Here is a 13655-nt window from a genome sequence, read left to right as displayed (position 1 = left end):
CTCCTAAAGATTGTACAATCAATCAATGCTCTCGAATTACTTCCAAAAAATTTCTAGGCTCCAATCAGTCTAGATTACATTTGATTGGGAGACATGCCAAGCTCTACCTCACCGAGTTGGCTTTTAACGGTTTCGAAACTTCCTACCTAATACATACGTACTTATATTATAGTACAAGTATTCTACCACGTTTAGTTTCTAGAAAACAAAGAGAAATATCAGAATAGCATTGCACTCATAGACCACATCCATTCATAAGAACAAAAAGGAGAAAAAGATTTTATTCTTTGCGGCCACATCTAAGTTGCACAGCCAAGGTTTTCGGGTTGATATTTGAGCAAGGATCTTTATCCTTGTCGAAGAGTTTCCTATCAACAGGTATTGTGCAACTCTCTTTTCCCAAACAATTCTGCAACAAAAGGAAAAAGAATTTGGAAAAATTGTCACTAAAAACGTAAATATATCAAATCTTATATTGAATCTTCCATGTCTACATCACATGCACTTAGTCGCTTATTAGCAACAACAAAAAAACGTAAATTATCATAAATGGTAACTAAAGGCTTGATTAAATTAAATGTTACCTGTTCAACGATTTTAACGCTATTAGGAGAGGTGCAATTGCCAAGAAGATAAAATCCACAAACACCAATAGGGTTGCCAAAACTAGCAAACTCTACACGGTTGATGACCTTGTCCTTTGGGCACTTAAGTGATGCCTTAACTTGTGGGGTGTCACCTTCAGGCACAATTTCATTTCCTTTTCTCTTCCAAGACCACACATCAGCTGGCCAGTCCTCATCTATTATGCTACAAATACTATCTCTGTTTACTGTTTCTATTTGAACTGTGTTAATGTCTCCTCCGGCCTCATCGAAAATAACCAACAAGTTATCCTTAGACTTCAAAAATGATCTTGGGAGGTGGTACCTATGACACACGTATAATATACATATTTAAGTATTTCATATATCTTGCTACAATATATATCAAAGATGTACATTAAAAAATGCTTAATATATTATTGGATAATATTATTATATGTACAGAGGATAATATTATATGTAAAGGGTAGAATGGTGCTTTACTAGTCATATGTCTGTATTGTAAACACTATATATATATTGAATGCCAGGTTAACCTACATCAGGTTAACACAACTATTTCACACACTTGTACATATATGTCATGTCAATCGACCATATCTCATTATAGAACGTTACATAAATCCCTGAACTTCTATTCATCGCCCCAAAAATAATTAAAATCACCCTAAAAAAAGTTAAAACTATATTTCTAACATTTTCCTTCTTTTTCCCTAAAACCACCACCACCACCCGCACCACCAGCCACCTCACTCCACCACCATCCACCTCCTGCCGCCACCACCACCCGCACCACCAGCCACCTCACTCCACCACCATCCACCTCCTGCCGCCACCACCGCCCCATTGCTACAGCCACCCACCAACCACCTGGAAGGAGTCGAATTTTTTTTAAAGAGATGGGCGAACATCTGGTCTCGACGTTCGCTCCATGTGGCGAACGTCCAGGCCAAACGTTCGCTCATTGCCCTAAAAAATTTCCACTGCTTCCAGGTGGGTGGTGGAGGAGGTGGCGAGTAGCAGTGGGAGGTAGGTGATGGCGCGTGGTTGCAAGGGGTGGCAGATGGTGGTGGATGGTGGGGAAAAGAGGAAGGGTAAAACAATTTATAAAAATGAATTTGGGGCTATTTTAATTACTTTTGAGGCGATGTTTAACGATTCTCATAAATCCTATATATTGATCACTTACTCGTCCTGGGAAGGTTCTTCGATTACTGATAGATATGACGACCAGTAACGCCCAAGGCTTTGGCCATTGATCCACATCATTCCCTTGGTCATGTTTAGCATCCGAAGACTCAATGGTCCATCTCCATCTGGCTCATCAAAGTAGGCCTAAAAAAGATGATCATAGGTAATCGACCTTCATCATTTTGTATTTTTGTTATCGGAAAAAGTTCAAAGATTGATACTCTCTTCTGTTTCAATATTATTATCATAATCTTTTACAATTAGATTGACTGAGTAATTCCTTTTAATTGTAAAATATATACTTCCTCCGTTCTGCTTTAAATGAAACATTGGGTGAAATGACATTATTCATTGATCAATTTTGACTTCAATTTATCGCAATTTTATAAAGAAAAACATAATCAAGTGGGATCTTGTTAGATTCGTCTCGATGCATACTATCAAATAATAACTCCTTTATATTTTATTTACGTGTGCGCAACTAAAGATATTAATGATTAAAAAACCGCGTTGGATTGCGTAAAAAAACGTTTCATTTAAAACATAACGAAGGAGTATGATAAGATTAGTATTGGAAAATGCAGTACTTTTTATAAAAAAATTTAAAATATCAAAATATATGCAAGAAATTTTAATAGTCAAAGTTTAAACTTAAAAGGGGAAAATACAAATATTTATCTCACTCCATTATGAAGCAAAACTATGTGTATGTATTATTTATCTTTATAGTAGTATAACTTAGTTTTTAAAAGTAAGATTTTGAAAGACATAATTGCTATTGTTACTTGTAATATTCTAATTCTTTAGTAAACATCATCTTGTTTTAATTTGATTATTATTGTTCTTGTTATTGTGTTATTATTTGTATTATTATTATTATTATTATTATTATTATTATTATTATTATTATTATTATTATTATTATTATTATTATTATTTGGCAAAAAAGCATCATATAATTACTACCTTATACCAAGTAAGAGGCGCCCCAGGTCCTTTTTCAGCGGTCGACCATTTGACCTTCTTTGCACCATCCTCAGTGAAGTACTTGAGCTTCTCTCCTTCCATACCAACCTATATATTTGAAAAAGAAAATCCGAATAAATTATTTCAAAATATATATATATATATATAATATATATATATATATATATATATATATATATATATATATATATATATATATATATATATCAAATATGAATATTCTTTCAGTGTTTTTTCTATTATCTTTAATTTTTACCGTGTGATGCCAGCCGTTGAAACTGATATCAAGGTTCCCGGTACCAAGACCTAATAGCTCCACTGTTCTGATCCCTGTGTACCTACGCTCCATATAACTTCCACTATCCTTTTGTATGGATAAAAAAGTAAGCAATATCATCATCAGTCGACTTACATGCATGCATAATTTTTTTTTTTCTTCGCTAAGTAATAATTTCATTCATCATTCAAATCATATAACCTAATCATACTCAAAGTCGAACAAACTAACCAGGTTGGACTCTTTGATGCATGCATAATATTAGACCACAAAACATACAAACAAGTGTACAACATAACATACCACTTGCGATCTTTCTTAACTTTTAAGTACTTCTCTGTATAACTTTTCGATTTTTATCTATTTCTTGTAACTTTATCCTTTTTTTATAACCAATATAGAAAAAGTTGTAAATGATTGCTTGTCGTCATATTAGTTTTTTCTTTATTCTTCTCGTTTGGAGGAGTCCATCCTAGACGGTTTGCTCTAGTCTCTGCTTGTTTGGGTAAAAGTAAGTCGTAACATGTTTTTTGATACTTAAATAAAATTACCTTAACTAGGGAAAAGAAATTTTTGCGTAAAAGGTCAGTAATCTTGTTCTTACCGGCATTCCAACTGTGCAACCCAATACAGAGATATTGTTTAATCCTTCCTTCAATCTTACAGCAACTGAGAATGGGAAGTTGTATTCTCTCTTTACTCCATGAGCAGTTCCTAGAAAGTAAAAAGATTAGGGATAATAATTATCAAAGGGCATCTATATTTAGTAGGAGTGTATTAACATTAACTCAATTCCAAAGAAGTAACAAGCATACCAACATACTCCCCGTTGACATAGGCGAGCAAAGCGTGGCCGAGACTCAGAACCTGTAGAACGGGTCGGAATGATTTTTTGAAGGGTAAATCCGAACTGTCTAAATCTATACTGGAGGGTGGAATTTCCATTCAAGATCCCAGAAGAAAAACAAAAAAGAATGTTAGGCTTTTTTTTCTTTTTTGAAAGGAACAAAAAAATGTTAGGCTAGGTAACATGTAACAAGTTAATGTAGCAAACATACATCACAAATCATTAGAATAGCCTGTCTAATTTTAACATAAAATTAGACGAATCTAACACTGGATTTTTCTAACAAGTCCATTTCATTTTACTCTAACAGAACACTGTCCTAGTATTCCTAGTCATCACTTCGATCTCTTCTCCTTCCTTTTTCTTTTCTTGATTATCGAACCACGACAGATAATTTCAAAAAAACAACTTAGTAGTTTTACCGAACAGATTAAACTAGTCACTGAATGGATTAAAGAATGTCATTACTTAATCGATTAAATTGGTCTCGAAATAGATTAACCTAGTGCCTAAATAGATTAAACTAGTCACTATATTAAAAAAAAAAAAAAAAGGTGGCATGTTCTCCTCTTAATATTGAGCTTGGGTTGTGCCTAATTTTAAGTTAAAGGGGTGTTTGGATTTTGGCTTTTTAGCCAACTTTTGGCTGTTGGCTTTTTGTTTTGGTCAAAGAGCCAAAATTTGTGTTTGCTAAGTGGCTTTTTGTAGTGGCTTTATTTAAGCCAGCTTTTGGCTTTTTATTAATCAATTTACCATTATATCCTAATTAATCTATAAATTTACAAAATCTATCACATCTACATTTTTATTAAATGAAGGGTATTTAGGTCATTTTACAATATAACAACCAGCAACAAAATTTACCAAACATATTTATAAAATCAGTCACATGATACAGCCAGTCAAACAAGCCAACCCAAACAGTCAGTCAAACAAGCCAACCCAAACCGCCAACAGCCAACAGCTTCCAGCCAATTGCCAAACAAGGCCAAAATTAGACGGTCTTTTACAAGACCAACTGAACATATATTTACTCGGTCCGTATATATTAATTACAACATTTATTTTTCATTTTCATAGTCAAAGTCAATTATCTTTGATCAGATTGTTTCACTACTCATAATACACAAGGAAAGTATCATCTTATCTTCTTGTTTCATTGTATATTGTCATGAACTCATGATAACAATATTTGTAACTAAAAATAACACAATTCAAATATTAATGGTCACAAGTGTATATTGGAGACTGTAAAATAACATCGACTATGTTGCAACTAGATTGGTACGATTTAGAATAGAATTGTTGGTGACTAATGATTTACCTGGTTCTATACCATAGATAGTCACTTTGGTCTTTGGTAGTAACGTATTGCTCTTTTGGTTCCCTGGAGAAGATGCCTTTGCCTGGACCTGGTAGAGTCTCTGTTGTTTTCTCCCATTTCAGATTCGCATGAGCTTTCTCCGACCTTACAAACTCTCTTGCACTGTGTTGAGATACCATCTGTTTCGTCAAATTAATAGAGAAAGCATATCATTTTAGCATCAAAAGGGTTGAACTTGCTTATACTAAGACCAGTTTTGCTGGTATAAAACGATGGTGGCGCGCTAAGTACATAGTTTTGTCTGCTAAGAAGTTCCACAATCTCTTTCTATCTATGTTACACAGACACGGATTGAGTGTCTACTCAGGTACGAGTGTCCAAGTGTCCGACTCTGCTATTTTGTAGAAAAAAGGTAAGTTTTTAGTTTAAAATGAAGTATCCAAATAAAGTGTTGTGTCGGACACAACACGACACAACACCCTGTTTTTCAGGTGAACGAAGGTGTCACAATAACATTGCTTTCTACCGATGTGTATATATTTAGTATGATAAGGTCTACATTTGGCAAATTAATTCTCTTTTGTATTATAGACATTGTCGTTGATAATACTCACATAGTCAGTATTATAGACAAGAGTCTTGCAATCTGGGAGGATGCTGATGGACCTAGGTGGAACTTGATGCTCTTTGCCTCTAAATCTCATTGTTTTTGTTTCATGAGTGTGGTTGTTCCATAGAAAAGCAGCACAAAGGTCTCCCTTTTCATAGAAATTTGCCTGCCAATTGCATATAATAATATCATTAGAAACCGCGCTCATTTGCTAAGACTAATAAGAGTATGGCTAAACAACAAACCATCTGTTACCAAAATACGCAAGTGGAATTACTAAAATGTCCTTCCCCTCTTTTGTTTAATAACAAATGGTGTGTCCTTTAGCCTCCTTTATTTGCTAAATTTTGAATCTAACTACTTTTACTCGAAATTAATATTCGATTAATAATGTAATTAGATTCGGTATTGTGAAATGTTTTATCTTATACCTCAAAATCGGCACCATTCTTTTGGATACGATAAGTCCCTTCCAGGATGGGTTTCTTGGCTAGCAATATAGCTTGGTGCAAATGTTTCAAATGACCCCACTTTGGATCTCTTACAAGACCTAATCACAAATCCACAATCATCAATAAAGAGTATGAGTTGAATTGTGAGATTTATTTGATGCACGAGATATGCGGAATAATCTTATACTACCTCCGTTTTAAATTAATAGTTACACTTTCACTTTTGACACTATTCACAAATTTTCCTTTGACTATCATTTGTGAGTTATGGATAAGAGAAAATATAGTCATGTGGGGTCTTGTTTGATTTGTCTTGATATGTAGTTTTAGAATATCGACTTTTTATATTTTTTACAAATACAAAGTTAGAGATATAAAGACTCAAAATAATACATCGACATGCGTGAAAAGTGGGAGTGTAACTATTAATTTGAAACGGAGGTAGTATTGATTTGAGAGGAGAGAATTTTAGAACGGCTGAGTACCGAATTCATCAATTGGAGCTTCATCATAGTAACGCGTGGTCACAAATGAGGCAGCAGTTCTCCCATAATTTGTACCACCATAATACTACATAAATGACAAAAATATAATAAGCATATAAGAGTCGCAGTTATGAAGATAAACACACAAAAAAATTTAATCAAATATTATTGAGTCCTGTTGTGAAAATGGGTATGCTATGCATGTTATTGAAAAAAACTCAACTATTAATTAAGGTGTCTCAAAAAAAAATTGTGGATTGAACATCTTAGTACTCTATCAAGGTCTTCTAAAAGAAAGAGGTGGTTTTGTACTAAAGGTTTGTTCTCCCCTATTTATTTTCAGTTCAGTTCAATTCAGTTTAGTTGCAATCAATTCAGTTCAGTTCAGTTGCAATTAGTTCAGTTCAGTTTCAATTATCATTTCTATTAGTTATAATTTAATTAATGTCAGTTTAATTCAGTTCAATTTAGTTGCAATCAGTTCGATTCGGTTCAATTCAGTTTAGTTCATCTGCAATCAGTTCAATTCAATTCAGTTTAGTTGTTTTATGTCGAAGAGAATAGGCCTAATAGACCTACAAAATGAGAGATGATACAATTTTATAATTTCGATGAGAAGGATTAATAAATACTAAGTAAATATTGTAAACTATTATGAGAGAAAAGTAGTGGGTTTTTGAAAAAAAAATTGGGACTCTCTATTTTCTTAACGAGCCTGGTGTTGTGGGTTACATTGAAATCCTATTAAATGATCCTAGTCACCGTAGCTAAAAATGTTTGATAATTTGAAATGGTTGAAACAAGGAGTTTAATATATACCATGTAATAGTTGACATGGCTTCCATTCTTTCCGAACCAACGAGCTACTGAGAAGGCAATATCTTCAGCTGCTCGTTGAGAAGGAGCATCTCCGAAAACTCTATACCTGTAATTAAATGAAACGATTATAAGAACTTTCATTCAACATAAACATAAGATAGCTAATTATTTAGGGTCTGTTAGGTATTAATTTCAGTTTTTGGATTATGAGATTTCTAAAGTCATAAGTTATCCGTTTGGCATTACTAGCTGAAAATAAACTAAAACTGATAAGTTAACTGAAACTGATAAGATAAAGTTGAAACTGATAAGGTGTTAGAATGATAAGGTAACTGATTAGTTTAACTGTTTGGCAAAATTAGTTGATTGAGTTGATAAATTATTTTAGCAAAATTAGTTGTTGTCAAAATTTTGGAAAGATTTTCCGAAATTTCAGTCACCTGATTTTGAAAGGGTTAATTTTTTAACTTATTATTTAAGTCATTTTAGCCACCTGAAATTTTATTGTAGGTGCTCTCCAAACACTACTAATCATTTTAGCACCTAAAATATGTTAGCACCTTATCCTTTAAGGTAGCTAAAATGCTTCTCCAAACCGAGTAGAGTACTAGAGTTAACCTAATAATTGACATTAAAAAAACTAGAAACTATTTTTTTTAATTAACTTTAATTTAGATATTAAGGATAAATTGAAACTTAAAACAAAACAAAACAAAAAACAAAGTGACACTTGGTAAAAATTACTAGTAGACAAATTACAATAGTAAAATTTACTTACTGAGCAGTCCAATTCTCAGTCCACAAAGATGGTTTTCCGGGAGTATTTGGACCTTTGAATGTATCTCCACAATGCCTACCATTGCATGCATTGATCTACCTCGATATTAAAAAAAACATTTACAAATGATGATATACAAAAACTAGATATGAAGTTTTCTTTATCTCAATTATAGAAAATGAAAATTGAACTATATTTTCCTTTTTCATCTTACCACTTCACTGGGGGCATCTTTAGATTTGCACATGATCCATGGAACATCAGTTTTTAGGCCAACAGCCATAGTTCCTGCCCATTTGATGTATCTCTCCGCCGCATCATTGAAAGCGTCTCTTACATGATCGTATTCATTCTCAATCTATAGAAGGAGAAGCCATGGAGAAATAAATTTTCGTATGAATTTAGTTGTCACGTTGCTAGTTTAATTTAAAAGATCGCACTTTTATATCAAACAATTTAATCGTTGTTACATAAATTTTAAAACACTAAAATAATTAAAGATCGGCAAATACATGTAAAAACTCTAAAAAGTTATTAGGTCTATAAAAGAAAAGGGTAACTTTAGCTTATTTTGCTTAACGTTCGATATTTTTGTAAATTTGTCTAGCTAATACTACTATATGATCTGAGCAAATTATTAAAGCAGGCAGTCTAATTCTAATGTAGATCACCTGAGACATGATAATTGGACCTCCTTGTGGAGCATATAATTTGTTATCCCTCATTAGGTTAACCACCTTGGTGACCCATCTCTCCATATTCACCTGCATATAATATATAATTTTTATGTTACTTAGCTTATTACGTAACTAAGTCCAAACTATTTAACTTTCTTTTGTCAATATTATGAAGAATTAACATTAATAATACTATTATGATACCGTCAAAAGAAAAAAAACATTGTTACTTCCTCTGTTTTGTTTTAAATGCAACAAAGGGGTATTATTTGTGAGATATAAAATATTCATTTGTTGCATTTAAAACGAAACGGAAGAAGTATTAATTATGATCACCTTGTATGCAGGATTATCTGTTCGGTATGTGATGTTAGGCTCCTCTCTTAGCCAGTATGGAAGTCCACTGTTAAAAAGGAGCATTAATTCATTTTCATCAAGACTTAAAAGAAAAATATGTGTATTTGGCTAAGATGGGGTATTCTTATTAGTTATTACCCATGATTCCATTCAGCTTGGATGAATGGCCCAACCCTAAGGATTGCCCACATGCCCTTTTCGCCTACTAACTTGATGAATTTCACCAAATCATTACTGTCCGTGAAATTATACTGCGAATTGCGAAAGCAATGTGTAAGTTTGTACCAAATCATACATGCTAGTAGTTGTATCGTACATCGTAATGTATGGCTTATGTTAGCCTAGACCACAATTTATGATATCCATGTGTTCCTTTTAAGTTTCAAAAGAATATTACTAAAAATAAATATGATATATCCTCTCCGCTTTTTTTTAGTTTACTCATGTAATTTTGAGGAAGAAATTGAAAATTGAGAGAGAAAACCTAAAATGTGATTTGAAATATTATGAAGTGGATGACATAGGTGGAAAAAGAATAAAAAGTAAATGGGACATGTTATCAAGAACATAAGAGGCAACGGTGTGGAGAAGGAACAAACTAAAAAGAAAAGTATGTAGATTGAAAATAAATGCAGAGAGTATCTGTAAATATCACATAATCTACATGTAGGCATTTTTTATGAAGGTTAATTCATTTCAAATATAATGCATATTTGTTTGGAGCTTCATGTATATAATAAATGTATTTTGAGTTAAACAAAGACATAGTAGTAGCTTTGAAAAACAAATATATATATATAAAAAATAATATATAATAGTAGGTTACCTGTCCCTTAGTCGGCTCATGAACGTTCCAAAATACATAAGTTTGGATTGCATTCAAGCCGCCTTCTTTAGCTTTGTCGAGGAGATCCTCCCACATCTAAAACCCCAAATATGCAACAATAATTGTCACTAGTATTTTCATATAAGAAAATGATATATCATTTATTAAATATATGCATGTTGATGTCCCTAGTTAGAAGTTAGGGCATTATATGTACTGTTTTTCTAGACTCGTGGGTCGGGCCAAATATGAGCATGAAAAATGGTGTCATAGTTGCTCATGCTAATTTTTCAAACGAAGGGTACATGCCCTGTACTATATTTTGTATAGGTGGGCTTCTTAATAATTTTACGTTTTTTCATTATTGATTAAAAATGAGCAGGCCGATCAGTCATTCTCGTGTTTAGCTCGTGCTTAATTATTCTTGAAAAAAAATGTATAGCCCACCACCATGTCTCTTATACCAAGACGAGTCATTGGTGGGCTCATGTCGGACCAACCCATGCCCGGCTCGGTTCCTAATTATGTGCATGAATAGTATATCCCCATGCATATATACTCTTTACAAAAAATCACATGCATACCGCAACTGGAGCACGAGGGTAATGAATTGATCCGGAGAATATGAGTTCTCGTTTGTCATTGATGAACAAAGATCGGCCATCAAAGCTGACAGTAGAAGGCTTTCCAGGTTTCTGTCCATTATCGTCATCGTCCTCTTCTTTACAACGCACGGTAGTGGCGAACAAGAAGAGGAGCGCTATCATAACTATATACTTTCTACATCTTGCCATGATTATCCTAAGCACTATTACTTGTAAAAAAAAAATCAGAGAACAAAAAGGCTAGAATTTATGGCAAGCAAATTGACTCTCCCTTAGCATGTAGTTAGGAAGGGGTGGAAAAGACTTGATCGTGTACAAGTTAAGTTCATATAATTTGCATACAAAAATAACATTATTAATAATAGAAGAGAAAAACAAGGAAGAAATTATTGGTGGCTAAGTGATGTTTGTGTATTTGAGAACTTTGGTTTGATCTCCTAGAATGATTGGTTGGTGTATCTTAAACAACGTTTTTCCTCTATTCTTTTCTTGTGAATATGTGGATGAAGGTATAGAAACATCTTTGATGGCCTGAAAGGCTTCTGCACTTTCTTATTTCATTCCACTCTTATAATAGTAATTCAAATAATTAAAATGATTTTGACCATTTAAACTTATGCATCCACCGATGATCACGGCAACAAACATTTTTGATGCAAGGGTTGAAATTTCAAAGAGTATAACTTTTACTAAGTAACCAATGGTATAATAATGATTCTTATACAATTGGATATTACTTGAAATTTATGTTTCATGATAAGATTCATTTGGTATATAGTCATACAACAATAAAATATATTATGATTTTTTATATTATTGGAGATTGTTTGAAATATGTTTAGAAATAAAATCCATTTATAATATAATTAATAATATAAAATTTTAAATGAACAGCAACATATTATTTGTTCATTATTGTTCCTGTGCATGTGAGCAGATGTATTTTATCATTGACCCGTGCATATAGTGATATAGATATGCATATGACCAAGCCACGTCACGATGGGACAACTTAATAAATAATAACACATGTTATTTATTATCATAAGTATTGACATATAGATGTAATATGTCCACATAAACATTAACTAGTGCATTGTAATTTGTACAACCTTCAAAAACTAGTCATATATAATAAGATTTCCAAAAGTTTATATATGCAATTATGGTAAATAATAGTTTTAAAATAAATACCAATCATAGATAATCTTTTCTTAATATTGCATTGTATTCATTTTCAATCATTTGAATCGAAAACTACATTAATAATGAATTATTTCTTTTTTTTATTAAGTAGTTGACAAATTGTCATATACATGTCCAGAAAAAAGTTGATAAGTACCTCAAAAGTTATGATCAAAAGAGTAGATATCGTGTTTAGCCGTTTATTCTGATAATTTTCTACTTTACTTCTAATCGATCAAAACCATAGTCTAATATATTTATGACAATCCTTATGCAATAATGTACCTTCATTCCAAATGATTCTAGTACTCAAGTCTGACTAATAACACTTTAAATATGTTCTCAATATCTAAACATACATCAAAAACACCAATTATGCCAAATATGAGTAAAATAAAATGACTTAAGTAATTAATGCAGATGTAAAACCATAAATGCTCTAATATATGCACCTAATTAAAAATATATGTAAACATGACACATCAATAATTTCCACATGAAAACAAACTTCCTCTTTTTATTGAAACCCTAGAATAAAAAACAAATTCTTTTCATCAATAGCAATTAGCCAATTAGAAACACCAATTATATTAGACAAATATTATATACATACATAATAATAACATAGAAATTTTATATTACATTATCCAATGAATTAATAGGTAATTATATGCATGGTGTGGGATGACCGTTGTGTATAGGATATGTTAGGTCATTGATTAAAATGTGAACTGGAATTTATAACTACCTACTTAAGGACTCAAGCTAAGCACTAAAAGTGTTTATCGAACGAGTCGGTCATGAGTTGTCTTGTGCTCGACTCGACTCGTTAAGATTTCAAGTTGAGTTCGAGTTACTTTTGAGAAGATATATATACTTGATGAATTCCCCTAAATTATTCAAAATAAAGTTTCATCTATTTTTTATTAATCTATTACCTTATGTATTTTACGCAAAGGTCTTGATTTTGATAGTATTCTAAAGTAGCTTACAAATAATGATTAAAAATTAATCGAGAAGCTCACAAGCTTATTGAGCTGAGTTTAGGCTAGGTCACTTCGGCTCACTAATGTATCGAGTTGAGTTCGAGCTCAAGTCGAGCCAACTCGAGTTAAGCGCTGACCAAGTCGAGTCCAAGTTGATTAAATGCTCAACTCAATTAGCACCCTTTAGGGGTGTAAGCAAACTACGAAATTCCATAGTCCAATCTAGCTAATTAACACAGTCCAAACTTATCGAACTGAATTGGACCGGAATTCTTTTGGTGGACTTGAACTCAAATTTGTGAGTTCAAAGGTTTTCAGACTCGACTTGGACTCAACCTTGTAGAGTCCAATATATATATATATATATATATATATATATATATATGTAGGGGTAGGATCCACTGAAAACAACTCTTAATCTGAAAACTGAAAACAAGGTAACTTTTAACCCCTTTAGGGTATCTTTTAACACTTTTAGGGTAATTTTTGTCAGTTTTGGGGTAACTTTATTATATTAAAGGTAGTTCTATATATTTCAAGGGAAACTTTATTTATTATAAGAGTAACTATTACCACTTTTAGGGTAACTTTTACTATTTTTAGGACAACTTTTTAAATTTTAAGGGAAACTTATTTTAACTTTG

At 32.4% G+C, this 13655-nt stretch overlaps 1 protein-coding gene across 1 annotated transcript; it reads right to left on the bottom strand.

The window, feature by feature from the left end:
• LOC104904208 (beta-galactosidase 14) lies at positions 1-10331 on the bottom strand. The gene is made up of 18 exons (XM_048636522.2): positions 10236-10331; positions 9548-9660; positions 9389-9455; positions 9047-9139; positions 8590-8733; positions 8376-8470; positions 7598-7703; positions 6779-6863; positions 6273-6391; positions 5846-6007; positions 5232-5410; positions 3876-3985; positions 3665-3774; positions 3040-3147; positions 2763-2870; positions 1795-1940; positions 585-930; positions 1-409 (listed from the first exon to the last, which is right to left on the bottom strand). The coding sequence occupies exons 1-18, from the start codon at positions 10329-10331 to the stop codon at positions 281-283; spliced, it is 2316 nt and encodes a 771-aa protein (XP_048492479.1). The 3' UTR covers positions 1-280.
• Positions 10332-13655: the final 3324 nt, after the last annotated feature.

Source organism: Beta vulgaris, chromosome 9 (assembly GCF_026745355.1).
Source record: "Beta vulgaris subsp. vulgaris cultivar EL10 chromosome 9, EL10.2, whole genome shotgun sequence".
Lineage (NCBI taxonomy): Eukaryota > Viridiplantae > Streptophyta > Magnoliopsida > Caryophyllales > Amaranthaceae > Beta > Beta vulgaris.
Note: the sequence above shows the minus strand (reverse complement) of the source record. Positions and strands in the feature narration are given on the sequence as shown.

Coding starts and splice junctions, on each gene's coding strand:
- LOC104904208 (XM_048636522.2), bottom strand. CDS start 10,331: ATGTGGGAGGATCTCCTCGACAAAGCTAAAGAAGGCGGCTTGAATGCA. Junction 7,704..8,375: donor ACTGAGAATTGGACTGCTCA/GTAAGTAAATTT, acceptor ATTTAATTACAG/GTATAGAGTTTTCGGAGATG. Junction 3,986..5,231: donor TATCTATGGTATAGAACCAG/GTAAATCATTAG, acceptor TCCACCCTCCAG/TATAGATTTAGACAGTTCGG.